Source organism: Perna viridis, chromosome 5, assembly GCF_037379345.1.
Source record: "Perna viridis isolate PV_CMFRI_1.1 ecotype Kerala chromosome 5, ASM3737934v1, whole genome shotgun sequence".
Lineage (NCBI taxonomy): Eukaryota > Metazoa > Mollusca > Bivalvia > Mytilida > Mytilidae > Perna > Perna viridis.
In genome coordinates, this window is record NC_142449.1 from 16,787,012 (window position 1) to 16,802,125 (window position 15,114).

The 15,114-nt window shown below is 32.2% G+C and overlaps 1 protein-coding gene across 2 annotated transcripts; it reads right to left on the bottom strand.

The window, feature by feature from the left end:
* Positions 1-312: 312 nt before the first annotated feature.
* On the bottom strand, positions 313-12,455 carry LOC148616285 (uncharacterized). Of its 2 annotated transcripts, XM_088583180.1 has the most exons (9): positions 12,362-12,455; positions 10,587-10,663; positions 9,822-10,052; positions 7,796-7,870; positions 7,351-7,461; positions 6,687-6,887; positions 5,231-5,314; positions 3,815-3,892; positions 313-510 (listed from the first exon to the last, which is right to left on the bottom strand). In XM_088583180.1, the coding sequence occupies exons 2-8, from the start codon at positions 10,644-10,646 to the stop codon at positions 3,827-3,829; spliced, it is 828 nt and encodes a 275-aa protein (XP_088439306.1). In that variant the 5' UTR covers positions 10,647-10,663; positions 12,362-12,455; the 3' UTR covers positions 313-510; positions 3,815-3,826. The 2 variants fall into 2 exon arrangements, with proteins under 2 accessions (XP_088439306.1, XP_088439305.1); XM_088583179.1 differs by lacking the exon at positions 3,815-3,892.
* Between the last annotated feature and the right edge of the window lie 2,659 nt (positions 12,456-15,114).

Genomic DNA, 15,114 nt, shown 5'->3' on the forward strand with positions numbered 1-15,114 from the left:
TTGATGACTTTCATAATCATATTTATCAATAACTACTTGATGGACCTCAGATTTTTACCTCTTTACTTTGCGTTCATCTCAAATAAACAATAGAGGAAAGAACTTGACCAACTCAAAGACAAGCACGATGATAATTTTCCATTGTCAGTAACCCATTTCTATGTAGAAATATTCCAGCAAACTCGCAATGTATAAGTTTCGTTAAAAATTGTTGTATCGATGATTTTATTGCCTCAGCAGCTTACACAAGAGATACAGGTTTTTGCCCATTTCTTAATGTCATAGTTTCGAAAATAAAAAACGAATGCAACGTAAGAAAATAAATAATTATACATTATCACATATTTCAATACATTTAAGTAAACAGAAATCAAATGAATAAAGATATCACACATATATAATGTCATTTAAAATTCCAGAAAAGTTCTTCCACTAGGCTTTAGCGGCACCTTCTAAGCCCAATCCAGATTTCTTCTTGCACAATGAAATTGCAGCTACAACAACCGACACCTGAAAAAAAATAAAATATTCAATTTTCCCGTATTTAAAACGAAGCATATAAGCTTAATTTCAACTTAAACCCTGACAAAAATAACCGACGCGAGGGCAATGGGACAAATACAGTAAGCCAAAATCTAAATACATGACTAGAAACAAAGACGAGCAACACTCATAATGTAGCGAGCCGAATAAATAGATTTCCTGTAAATACTTAATACGTAACACACAAAAAAGGACTAAAGCACTAGCAATATGAATTCCCACAAAAAACGGGAGTGACGTCAGGTGGTTTGGAAGGGTAAACATGTCCTACTACTCCAGCGGCATCTGTCATATTGAAGTGCGTTAAATCTGGTAATATAGTAATATAGTAAAAATAATGCAGCTCTCCTATACGCACTACAACATAAGTACAAAGACATGTTACAAGTAGGAAATCATTTTTCTGGGGGTTACATAAATGAATTAAAGGGAAATGAACGTCTGTTTGGCACTAGTGCAGTAAGACTTGAACTGCATTGGCTGCATAGATCAATCTATAAAAATACAAACTACTGATCAATTAACTCGTATTGTCTGGTAGGTAAAAAGAAATGAGCACACACAATTATTTTAAATAATCCAAAAACACAACCATAATGGGGTTGAAGTCCCATGATTGACTATCAAATTCGAATATGTTACGCTTAAAATTTGTAATAACCCAATTTGTATTTATTTCACCTCTCATAGCCATGAAAGGGCTAGAACGAATTGGAAGTAGCAGTTCTGATTAAGAGTACATTTTTTAACTTTTTATATACATTTTATTTACTCAAAAAGGTGCAACAAAGTTTTTGCAGGTGATATAAGTGTATAATCATTACAAACAATAACGTTAAAATGTAATGATATAAGGGTTTAAATTGAAAAGAAATTTCATCCAAGTAGTACCTAAAGACAAAACATCTATGATAAGAACAAAAGATTGTATACATTCAAGTAGAGCATTAAAACTACGAAACCTAACATCACTTTAAGCCCAGTAAGTTACAAGATTTCTGAACACTAGCTACAGTTGTTTGTTTCACAGTTTTTCTTCCTTTCTTATAGAAAAAACTCCCCCTCAAGTTCAGTAAGCTATAGAGGTTAAAAACTCTTCCCACGCTTTCAGTAAGTCAGAATAAAAGAAATAGCAAAGTATCTTATGTGAACGGAAATAAATCACAGTGCAACTATTCACATTATTACCTCCTAAGACCAAATTATGTTCAATTCTGGTGTATGTTGTTATAGACTTTTGATATCATGCTAATAAGTTGCAAGCAGTTTTTAACACATAAAGTAAGTGCATTGGAACTTTTATCATACTACACCAGGAAAGTATTTTTAAAAATGGGTCATTAAGTTGGTTCGCAGCACTGACATTTTCAAACATGCAAATAAAGCATCAATTAATTATAGTGCAAATATACAAAAAAAGTCAATGGTTTTAATGCACATACATGTGAGTAGAAGATTATTCAACACCAGTACAGACAAACCAGATTAACCAACAAATGTAGCAAAACAAAAAAAAAAAACATTTCTATAAAGAAACTGTAGGTTAGGGTTAGTTACATAATGAGAGTAAAACCACGTTACTACTTCATTTATCGTTGTCCCTTTCGGTAAGAGTTAGTATCAGTTGATGGCAAGCTCAATCGGATTTTAAAACAAACGTTAAAAAGCATAAAAAGTAGGTTCAACTTGTTTTGATAAGAATATATTATATGTGCAAGCTGCGTGTGAATAGGATTGCGAAACATACAATGTCGTGAACCTCACAGAGTAATCAAATAAAAAGTTTCGCGTAGCTCAGTATGATACGGTCGCAGCATGTTTAACTCTGTATGGATACAATATTAGTTTTAGACGCTTATGCATAGGGACTTACAGTTTATAATGAACAAACCTTCTGGTTTAGACGCAATAAAGTACAAAATTAAAAATTCAATTAAAGGTGAAAAAAGTGCTTTAAGGGTGCTAATCAGAGACCCGTTACTAAAATAACGTATAAGATGCTAATCTGATAGAGTAACGCAGGCAGAGATTTTCATAAGGAATCCAATGAAAAATTTCAAAATTGGACCAAAAATAAAAAAAGATCACGTAAGAGATATCTAACATCTGATTGAAACAATGAAGACAGGGATTTTCATAAGGAATCCAATGAAAAAATATCAAAACCGGACCAAAAATAAACAGAAGGCTCTAATGAGTCTCAATTGCTCACTCTCACCAGGCTTGAAAAGCTACACTTTATTTTTTTTGTAAAAGCGGCCATGTTGTTATGGATAGAATCCAAATAGTCATTTTGTACAGGATTCCCTAAGGATCAATCATACCAACTTTGTTTTTTATTCTATCTAATTATTTCACGGTAGAAGACTTTTTTACGTTAATAACATCAAAATAGCAAATATGCGCCCGAAAAGAGCAATAACTCCAACATGTATCAACAGATTTTCACGAAAGATGACCTCAGGTTGATCTCTTCATGCCGAACACTTTTATTCTGTATGTAACGAAGATATATGTCACAATTTGCCATCTGCCCCATATGTACTATTTTTTGTAATGGCGGCCAGGTTTTTTTTTCACAGATCAGGAATCCGATCAGATTTTGTTTGAAAAAATGTAAATGTCATGTGGTGGCAATAACTCACATAGACTGTGGCAAAGTCAGCCACGTATAACTCGAAAACTGTGAGAGATATCAGCAATCTGATTGAAAAATGCAGGCAGGGATTTTCATTAGGAATTCAAATAAAAGAAATCATAAGCGGACCAAATTTATTTTTAAAAATGTATTTTTTTTTTGGAGTGGCCTAATTTTGTAACTCTTCAAAAACAGTTAAAGATAATTCTACCCTGTAAAAACTTTTTAAACAGAATTTCAATACCAACACTGACGTCTGCTTCATCACAATCGGATTAACATTAATCTTTTCAATTTCACTGATAATGATAACACCAATTTTCCCCTTCTAGCCCCCTAATTTCGAAAGAGGTGGAGCAAAGACCTCCAAAAACTATAGGGTCATGTCCCTAGAAACGATTTGTGTAACTTTCAAAACGACCGAAAAGTTTATATTCAAGTTTTGGTAAATAAACAGAACGAAGACGACAGTGTGATACCATTATACGACCGAAAAAAGTTGCAGTCGGATAAATAAATTAATGCAACAAAAACGTAGAATGGTAGTTGTGCCAAATTGTAAATGACGTATTGTTCAACAATAAAACAATAAGTGTGCAATTCAGTAAATTCTTTATCACAGTTTATACATACGTTTACTTGTTTTTACACGACTAGATCTTTCTTCGAGCTACGTTTACATATCACAAGAGCGCTTATAACTCCTGTTATCTAAAGCAAATAAACTAGTCCTTATAATGTACATATTTTTTCTGACAAATATATATATAAACAAGTCAATACATCTATCTGTAAGGTACGGGAGTCTTTTATTTTATGACAAAAATTGACCTTCAGACATTATTGAACTTGAAGAAATGTGTTATTACTTTTAGATACTTAATCATTGCTGATATGTAGCAGTATCATACCAGATATGAAATAAGTTATTGTTTTTAAAGCTGCATTAGCTGCCAAATTTGTTCAATTTTGATTCTACTGAATTTTGTTGATTTAATGAAATAAGTTTGTAGTGATGCAATTAAAGCAATAGTGTTGATAATACCTACATAATATTGTGAAAACAACGTTTTTAATCAGAGAAGATCGATAGCTCTGATCTAATTATTTTTCGCCATTACTTCCTTCGATTGTCGACAGGCAATTCACCCGGGTTAAAAATACTTTTATCTTGGTTAAAATAAATAACAATAACGGATACACAGGTAAGCACGTGTTTTGTTTTCATTTCATTTCATCTATTTTTTTATTAATTTTCAAATAAATAATAAGCCACATTATATCACAACACGTAAATTTCAAAATGATCCTTGCGTTATATTCGAACTTTTTTTCTTTTACGGCTTGAGTCCGTCTGTCTTCCTTTCAGTTGAATAACCACTTTCGCTTTGCAATCAGATTTGTTATTAAAGAAGCAAACCTTACATCACATGCGCGTATTAAGGTCACCATAAGTCACATGCATACGAATTTAACTAGGTTGATGTTTTCTCTTGCAAGACAATAAATATTTAGACACCTATTTCATGTATTTAATGCATTTTATTTGTAGATATCAAATGAAATTATACAGGAAAAGTACAATTTAGTAGAAATAATTCAAGGTTAAGGCATACTTCAACAGACACAACAAATTACAAAAATGACAGCTAATGCAGCTTTAATTAAATCGAATAATTTTAATATACTTGAAATCATTATGATAATTGTGTTCGTTGGCTTGATAATTAGCCCCGTTTCTATTGTGAAGTTTTTTTTTCTGAATGAACTCGATGGAGCATGATATGATCATTCTGTTTTCAAAGTACATGTGACTATCTCAGCAAGATTAACATATAACATTGATGACAATGTCTATTTCATTTCCACATAAAATATGAGTAGGCAAATACTTGCATATGCGTATCATATGTAATTCATTGATATTATATGTAATTTATAATTATGCATTGCAAATATGGCTGTAAATAATGATATTGATTAAGGAGGGGCGGCTATTCTTCATTTTGATAGTGGCGTAGAATGCTTAGTATAAATTTAATACTTTACCTCAATTAGTAAAATGAGGACCAGCACAACAATGAAGGCGATGGTATACGAACTGATCAGGTCATACACCACGTCATAACATCCCTAATAAAATATAAAAATATCATAAATATCACTTTAATTGTACATGATTTCGCAATGCAACATGACAAATAACACGGTTGCTAAAATTGGAAACTTAATTTTTGATTTTGCTTGAAAATAAATTTAATCAACAAGGAAAAAGGGTGTTAAATTTGTAATTAAATGACCCGTACAATTTTGTTTAAATATCAAGAAATTGTCCTCATTTGTTACAGACTAATTAGTAACATAAGGCGGATATTATTCTATATTTATGTTATTACCATGACACTTAAAAAAAGGTACGGAATATAGGGAAGTTTGCAAACGAGGGGGAAATCAGTCGAAAAACGTAACCTGGAACATACAATACAAAACAAAACGTAATAGGCAGAAAAATATCACAGAAATATCAGATATATACAGGAAGCTGTCAAATGAAGGATGATAAGAAGACATCATGTATACATTAATTGCATCCATCTACAAATTATTAGTGCAGGTTTATGTTATTTCAATACACTTCAAAAAAAGCTAAATATACTGTAGTTTATAATCAGAGGAAAAATACATAGGAAAATAAGCATCAGAATTTGTTTATAAATTGAAGATCCTGGATGCCTATTAATCTTTATTTTGATCGCTCAAAAATTATATATGGCAATATACTTCTATAGGTAACAAACAGTAAACAAACAACACTAGTTTGTATATCAGATATTATCGATGGAAAAAGAACCGAAATGTTAAACACAGCAAATTCACAAACGTATAACTTAAATCGAAAACATTAAATATGTTCAGAGGTATCCATAAGGTCGTCAGCAAGTGTTGATACACCTTAAAGCAAGCCCTAAAAGGCCCCGAGAACAAAAGTACGAAATTCGCGATAACAGAAAGAAGATAATTCTTAATAATTAAACTAAAAAATAGCATAATGTCACCAAGGCAAATTAATTACCAACAACTTCTGACTATGGACAGACCCGTGATGTATGAGAGTAAGGCAAAAAAAGCAAACTAACCGAACTGACAGGCAATAAACCAGATATTGTATAGCGCGTTAAACATCGCGCTTCTATTACGGTCGAGTATGTCCTCTTCACTGCAAAATTTCCACCGGATAAAGTTGGTGAACCCAGTCATGTTCAAGATATAAATTTATTATTATTGGAGACAAATACAGTGTATATGTCATCGGTAACCACAAAATTAAAGTCACGTTTAATTTCGGTTATAATTTAAATATATATTTTTTTAAATTTGGATTCAAAACAACAAATATGTGAAAAACATTTTGTGTGTTTATTATAAAATCTTTATAATTGCGCCGTCCATGCGAGACTCATGTGAGCAGTCAAGGAAGTTTAAAAACCACCACTATCATACTCACCTTTGAATATTGTCCAACAGGAGCTGTTCCAGAGCTTGATGGACATCCTGCATTTGTGGCAGAGGCTGAGTTATACGAAGTAACTGTGACACCAGGACAACAACCAAGAGGTATATCTGTATTTGGTGAACCTGTTTGCCAGCTTGTCTGGTCAAAGTCGTTTGTTGCAGATGTGACAGCGGCAATCCCACAACACTCCATCTAAACACAAAGAAAAAAAATCATGCATGTCTTACATTTGGTAGGTACTCTTTTATTGATCACCTTTCAGTCAGAAACTATGCATACATTAACAGTTATCTTGACACACCATCAATTTACTCTTCCATATATTTGATTGATTTAAACAAGAAATATATGATACCATCCTGTCTGGTCAATTCTTTTTGTGTGTTATTTTGGGTTATAGATGATGATTCATAATTTCTGTATGAAGCTTTACATGTGCATTTCAGGTTTACAAAAAAATCCATTATTTATTTGTATATTTTAGTATGTAAGATTTTTATTTGATTTTAATATAATTCGCGTGTATCTGTAGTTTATAGATTTGTTTTTCGTTTCTTTCTTTTTTTTGTGTTTTTTTTATATTAATAGAATTTTAAGATATGGCTTCTGAACATATTACAACTATTGTCGTATATTGTGTATACAGGTGTATTACCTGCATAAAAAGATAGTTCCATGCTGTAGAGACTTCGCTGCTAGTCAGATCATCGTGGGTGTACTTACTGAGCAGTGCCGTAGACAGTTCTGCTTTAAGTGTTGAAACAATCTAAGAAATATATACTACCAATGTAAGCGATTAACCAGAATATTAAAAGTTGAGGTCTTCTGGTGGGGTAGGTGTATGTCATATCAATTCACTGTGTATTTTAAAGTAAACACAGAGACAGATTTAGAATTCAAATATTGCTGGACTTTTCAGAAAATAACAATATTGTAATGAAAAAGTGCAACTGAACTTACCCCGGTATACATTAAATACACTTCATTTAATTGAATGGCAGTAACACAATTGCCATTTTCTTTAATAGAAATAGTTTTTTGCAAAATAATATTTATACAAGATTACTTTAATCAGTATATATAATTAAAGCCTAACTTACCGCATCGTTCATTACAAACCAAAGAACGACAACTGCAACTTTACCAAGAAACAAAACGCCAACAATAATTGCATACTGGAATTAAAAGAGCATTGTTTAAAAATCATGCATAAAATGGACAAAAATGAAAAAGTAAATATTTATGTCATTAAACCATTACATTATTTTCACGATATATAACTAGCATATACCTTCTGTTTTTTAAGTTACGAAGGTGTCAACATTTCCATTTAGGTTGTATCTATTTGCTATGTCTAGTCTGTCAGTAACAAATCCAATGTTCCTAATGGCGCAACATCTGGTATCTATGATTCACGGAAGAAAAACTCTAAGGAAAGTAAATCATTTCAAAGGTTACTATCGCGACCAAAGAACAGCAGCTTTTTCTCATAATAAAGCTGGTAATCGGAAACCAGCCTAGTAAGGTACACACGTGTCATTTCTTGTCAGTCAAGGGAATCACTAAATGACTTTACATATGTGGTGCTGCGTTCTTCAAGTATAGTATCAAACATTCGGCCGGAAATATCCAACTACTACATAGTTAGCAACCATATAGACTTTGCCATACTCACAGTTTTCATTGGAGTCCGAGTTGCTCATTTAATTTTGTATGTATTATTTTTGTTAGTTTATGTTCTTTGTTGTGTGTGTCTATTTTCCCTGTCTAGTCTTTGTCCTTAGATTACATTCTTTTGATTTCCGGAAGAATCCTGGTTCATTTGATTACTCTTCAAGTAAACTAGTTGTTTAATTATCTTTGCGCACACTTGAGGGTTAAGTATAGTAAGGTGAACGCCTAATCATATTGTTGAAGGGGTCATTTTGGCAACAAAAAATGCTACCTCTTTCCCTCTTTCCCTCAAAAACCTCGAAACGAACAAAAAAAGCTAATACATAGCATATACGGACTGTTACAGTAAATAATACACTTATGGGTTTTGACTTAATGCTTTATATATCAGAACATAAGCTAACATGCCCATCTTCTGGTCATAATGATTATATAAATATCAGAAAGGGTAAAAATCAGGATTTAAATATTTCAGCCATTTTGTCAGTTATTTCCTAATATCATCGTTTAAACATGATTGTACATTATAATACAAGTATTCACATTGATAATACAAATATTCACATTGATAGTCTCTAGGTATTTTTTATCACATTTGATGAATTAATTATTGCCATATCTGTTCAGAATACCATAAGAACTATGATTTTTTGTGGGAAAATATCATATTTCTGTTTCTTTTGTCAATAAAAAAGCAAATGCTAAGTGAGTAACCGTTCGAATAATGATGAGATTTCTTTGATGTTTAAAAATGTCAATGTTAACGCATCTTAACACTATCTAACATCAACTATTAAGTTGTGTAGTTATAAGATAGACAGATGATAAACAGTATCAATGTCAATCATCATCATAATTTTTCTTTGAAACCTTACAGACTACACGTATATTGATGATTAAAAGCACACAAAATCATGCAAAAACGCTGATATTTGAAACAAAAATACAATTTATGAGCAACTCGGCGGGTGTTTCTAGAAAAGCAGAGGACACTTGCCCTACCGGTGCATCTGGTCCGTCCTCCCAGTTTTTAGTGGAGTCCGAGTTGCTCATTTGCTTTTGTTACTTTGTATGCATGATTTTAGTTACTCTATGTTCTTTGCTGTGTATGTCTGTTTTTCATGTCTGGTCTTTGTCCCTGGCTTGCATTCTTTTGATTACCGCTATAACCTTGGTTCCCTTGATTACTCTTTGCCATAGATGTCACAGCGGTACGAGTTTAAAAAAAGAACGACCAAAAAAATGTGAACCGCAAATTTGACAGTTCTAACGTCGTTGGAATATTTCAGACCCTTTTATGCTTACGTTATCTTCCTCGTATCAATTTGATCCGATGGAGCAGTGTAGCGAATAGAGTCTGTCACATTCTGAGACTTGTACACTAGTATATATATATTTATATATGTTACTTCGCCCTGTTAAACAACATATCAGGAGTAGTAAAACACTTACCACAACAAGACAAACTTTGTTCTGACAGCAGGCACCGAAAGCTCCAAACGCAGCAACGATAAGGACAAATGCTCCAAGTACAATAAGAGTGATAGAGAGACCCTTAGCAAGGTCACCAAGGTTAAACACTCCAACCGTTATCTGCTGCATCAATGGTAAAATATTGTCATTGACAATATCGACATTCAAAATCATAAGAATCCCTGGAATCAGGAGTCCTAAACCGAGTAACTGGAATTAGTAGACAATATTTTTAATTTCGTTGACAATTCAAATTAGTACTGTTTAAGTTTAAAAGCATCAATTACCTCGTGATTGTGTAATGTATTACTTGGTCACCTTATTTGAAGACACAGCATTGCCATTACGATGTTATTTTGTTATTTGTGGTGTATTTAAATTTGGCCTGGTAAACAAAATAAATGCCACCATTTTTTCTAAGAATTAGTATACTTAATTGTTTGTTTGTTTGTTTGTTTTTGTTTTTGTTTTGTTTTTTGTTTTTGTTTTTGTTTTCGTTTTGTTTGTTTTTGTTTTGTTTTGTTTTTGTTTTTGTTTTTGTTTTTTTTGTGAAAATTGAAAGTAAAAATAATGGAAGTAAAACATGCAGGTGATTGTTGTGCGTCAGTATATAATCTATTAGTATTTTGTATCCATATTGCAATAAAGAGGCCGCTACCTCCAAGTACTCATAATGGCAAACTTCAAGATGATATTTTGTAGAAAAGTATAAACAATCTAGTTACATAGAAATTAAATACTTACAATGAATATCGTATTCAGTACAATAAGCAAAATTTTGCTAACTTTTTCGCTGCAGCACATCTTGTCTGGCTTTTATACTGAAATTATTTGGTAAAATCATACATGATACTGTTGTTTCAACAAGGGTATCAATATTCATCATCAAATCTGGAGACGTTTCTCGATTATCGTATTTAGATAAAGGATAAAGGTAAAACCATCGTTGACATTATAATGAAATAGTTTATAATAAAATGGCACCAGATTATTTAAAAGATCTAATGCCACTGACGATTCATTCTACAACCGTATATCCGCTTCGGAATGGTGAAGATATCATTATTCCCCTTTGTAGGTTGTTGGTACTCGTGAATCTTTTTTTTATTCCACCAACAATAATCGAGTGGAATAAACTAGGCAGAGCATTAAGAGAGATCCCGGCACCCCAAAATTTAAATTATGTTTACTGAACACAAATGATAAATTAACTGTTCCTAAACATGTTTGCTAGGGCCCAAGAAACGGCCCACATCACCTAATGTTATATATTTGACTGTCTTTTCTTAACTTTAGAAAAATAAAACAAGACTTGTGAATTTGTATGCCTATACCTTTCGTAATTATCATTCCAGGAGAAGACTTCACAAGTATGTTATACACGAATTCACACAAGTCATTTTACTCCGAATGACCCCAGATTTGTCTCCGAATCAATGAAACAATGTGATTTTAAATTGTGACGTCATTAAACTTTTAGTAGAAGGAAAATTCAATACCAAAACAACGGGAAAATATATTATTTTTGACAATGGCTTCCACAAGTGTAAAAATGTCTATTTTACTTGTGTCTGGTCCATTTTGTTTAATACGAATAAAATATGTTTAAAACAATTTAATGAGGTAAACACAAGGCTCATAGATCGAGACAAGGAAGATAATTTATACATAGGTCTCACTAACCACTTCCGGGTCAAATGGCCACCCCCTATGTAGTACCAAAAACACACTGAACCTAGACATATGCATTGTAAGTGCATTATTTGTGTGTATTATGATTAAAAGTAGTCAAAATAAAGCTGAGAATGTGTACTTTAAAATCATATATGTAATTAACTATAAAAGTGTATGAATATTGTTTACATGTGTGAGTAATTTGCCTCCATGCTGTCAGTTAGCAGAACAGGTAAAAATGTGGATTTTCAGTATTATTTATTCAAGTAAATTTTGTGAAGAATTTCTACTATCATCGTACCATTAGCATAATGATTTTGGAAGCCTTATTTTCCAAGCTTCGCAACGGTATGCAGCTTTAAGATGTCATTTGTCATGGGAATTCACAGTGAGACTTTGAAAATTACTTTTTTAACATGTAAAGTAATGGAAACGTTAGAAGTGGTTAGTGAGACCATAAATTGACAAAACTGGAAATCAAGAAATTAGCCTCTATGGTCCTGACTTGGTATTTCAAAGTGAAAAAGTTGCGTAAAACCAGAATTTATGACCAGCCAAAAGTGACCATTTGCTAAATGAAAACAAATGACAAATCCATTGAAATTGATATATGATAAAATGGGAAGATTAGAACATGCGCGCAAAACAATAGAAAGGCAACTGCATAGGGAATAAAGTTTATATAAAAACAACTGATGATAATGAAAATCATTATTAATGATGTGTTTACAATAAACAACTGAATGTTGCTGATAACAGATATTTTAATGGCCAAGTCAATGCTTGTACATACAACATGTCCTGCAATTTAAAACAGAAAAAAATCCAATACAAAAATTCCTTACCTTACAGAGATTTTAATGGATAATTTACTGAGGAGTTACAATAAATACTGATTTGGTTCAATGACACTGTTGATTGACCTTGTTTTTGTATGGACTTTGAAACGTCATAAAGAAACATTATAATCCTCAATTATATGAGAACAAATCATAATATAGACGTCACTGTTCGTGATTTAAAGTTTAAATTATTAAGTTGAAATAAGTCTAACTTTCTGGTATAATAATCTGGGTCTTTCATCTGTCTACTAAATATGTGTTTTGTTTTGGTTTTTGTTTTCTGTTCTGTTCAATTATATATTACTATCGTATTTTTTTGTTTGCAATTACAATACATACTACGAGAAAAGATATTCCCTAATATACATGCAAACACTTTATTTCTGTTTCAAAAGCAAGACTTACATGTACATGTCCGTACTCTGCGATTTAAATTAACTTAACCAGCATAGAGGTTTACATTGTATATATATAACGATCTGAAAAATTCCTAACGATGTTAAAACTCTCAAATTTGGAAGAAAATTTCAGGTCGTTCCCTCCAAGGGACTTGAACTCGTACCGCTGTGACATATACGGCAACACAAATGTCCAGCGCCCTAGAACACTCGGCCAGCTAGGATATATGTATACATACACATGCATCCCTGTTTTAACATTCTATGTATATCCTCACCGTGTATGCACTAGGAAGTAAGATGGTAGAGTTGCAACATCCCATTAGACTTCTTATATGTATTTTATACATGGTGTGGCTGTACTTATATAATGTTGCAGATCCTTCCGTCTTATTCAGGTAGTCATATTCAGTTATTACACGTGCTGATGTTCGAGCTCTAGACTTACTTACGAGGAAGTATCATTCGGTTAATGAATGCTATATTTTATAGCCTAGTTGGCCGAGTGGCCTAGAGTGTTGTACTTAATGCTAGTGGTATTGCCATAGATGTTACAGAAGAGAAGGGGTTCAAATCCTACTTAGGGAGGCTACCTTGTATCGATTCTAGAGTTGGTATATAATCAATTATCATATTATATGATTGGTATTTTTGTAGTCAATATTTGGTAGAAATTGAAGATGTTTAACATAATAAACTTTTGGCGACAGTTTAAACTTATACAGTGCCAAGCATTTTATAAAAAGTGTAAACTTACCAAAAAATAAAAACATTTAACCATTAAATATCCAAATTTTATAAATTCGTGGTTCTATTCACACAAAAACTTGTTCCCATCTAACAATGGCCTCTTTGGATGCAAAATAATATCATGATTAACGTCCAAGACAATTATAACACCAGTGAGCACTGACCATCTACTGAATTATTTACAAATAGTTAGGCAAAGAAGTAAAAAAGGATATTACCCTTAATACAAACAAAACGTTTACTTAAATTTCATGAGTTGCTGTACCGGAGTTTTAAAAAAGCAAAAAAAAATGGATCAACAAAACAAGAAAGGGAATACCAAAAATAGCAACATACAAATAACAAGTCGCGCAACGAAACTTAATTGATTAGGAAGGAATAAGAAACGAAAACCGTGAACCCCGCAGGCTGAAGTTAAGTGTTTCGGACAGGTGAGCAGTTCATGCTTCTTGCAAGACACCCGTCCTGCTCATTATTGAAAGTAGAATGACACAAGTACTATCTTTAAAAAAAGATAGCCGACGCAGTAAAATTTGTAATTTTTATTTATAATTTTCAGTATTTCATCCAGCAAATATCACATGGCACGCAATATCAATTTTCGATACAGTTTTTTTTTCGAATGCCATTAAGTCATCAGTATTTGGCCAATCGTGAAATAGAATTGGGATCAGGTGACTTGCGTTTTTATAGAAAAGCGTCTCTTAGGTCAAAGGATAATAAGCAGAACTATACCGACTGCGTGGGTAAAACTCCATGCAGCTTTGACATTAAGTACTACGCATGAAAGGAAAGTTGACAATGGTAGGTTTTTCCGACGCAGTCGGTATAGTTTCGCGTTTTATAGAGAACATAAAGATAGGCGCTAAATTCTGTGATTATTTAGTGGATAATTAGCATTTATATTGCGGAAGTTAAATTGATAGGACTGTGTCAGCTTACGAAACAAATTAAAAACGGTATTGCAATTCCTTCAAATTCAGCTTTATACACAAATGAACACTTCCGTTCTTATTGCGGAACAAATGAACGCTTCCGTTCTTATTGCGGATTAGATAAGATTACAATTATGCATGTTAATTTTACACGTAATTGTATATCATACTTAAAACAATGATAATTTGACATTTGTTATTCTTTTTGTACCCTATTACGTTTTTCTTTTTTTCATTGTACACAAAATATAACGATAATGGATATGGAAACAAAAAACCCAAAGTCTTGTATTGAAAACCCGCATAGAACGTCTATAAAAATTGATATATCAAGTGGAGTATTTGTTCCCTTCTTTTGACAAATGTTCATATTTCATGGATAAGCTACATTTTAAATCATTTTTAATGTGTTGCATGACGTGTACCATAATGAGAAAAAAAAATAGCATTTTTGGAATTCCAATAAGGTTCCACAACCTTAATTAATTTTTGAAGAGTAGTTTTTGAATAAGTTTAATGCAGACACTGTGTCAATATTGTAGATAATTTTAATCAATAAAATCTGAGAATGGTTAGCAAAATCATCATCGCAAATAGTGGTTTAAAGATTTTTTTTTCTAAAGAAGCACTCAACGAGGCTAAATCAAACAAAATTTCATCCATTTGGATCTGC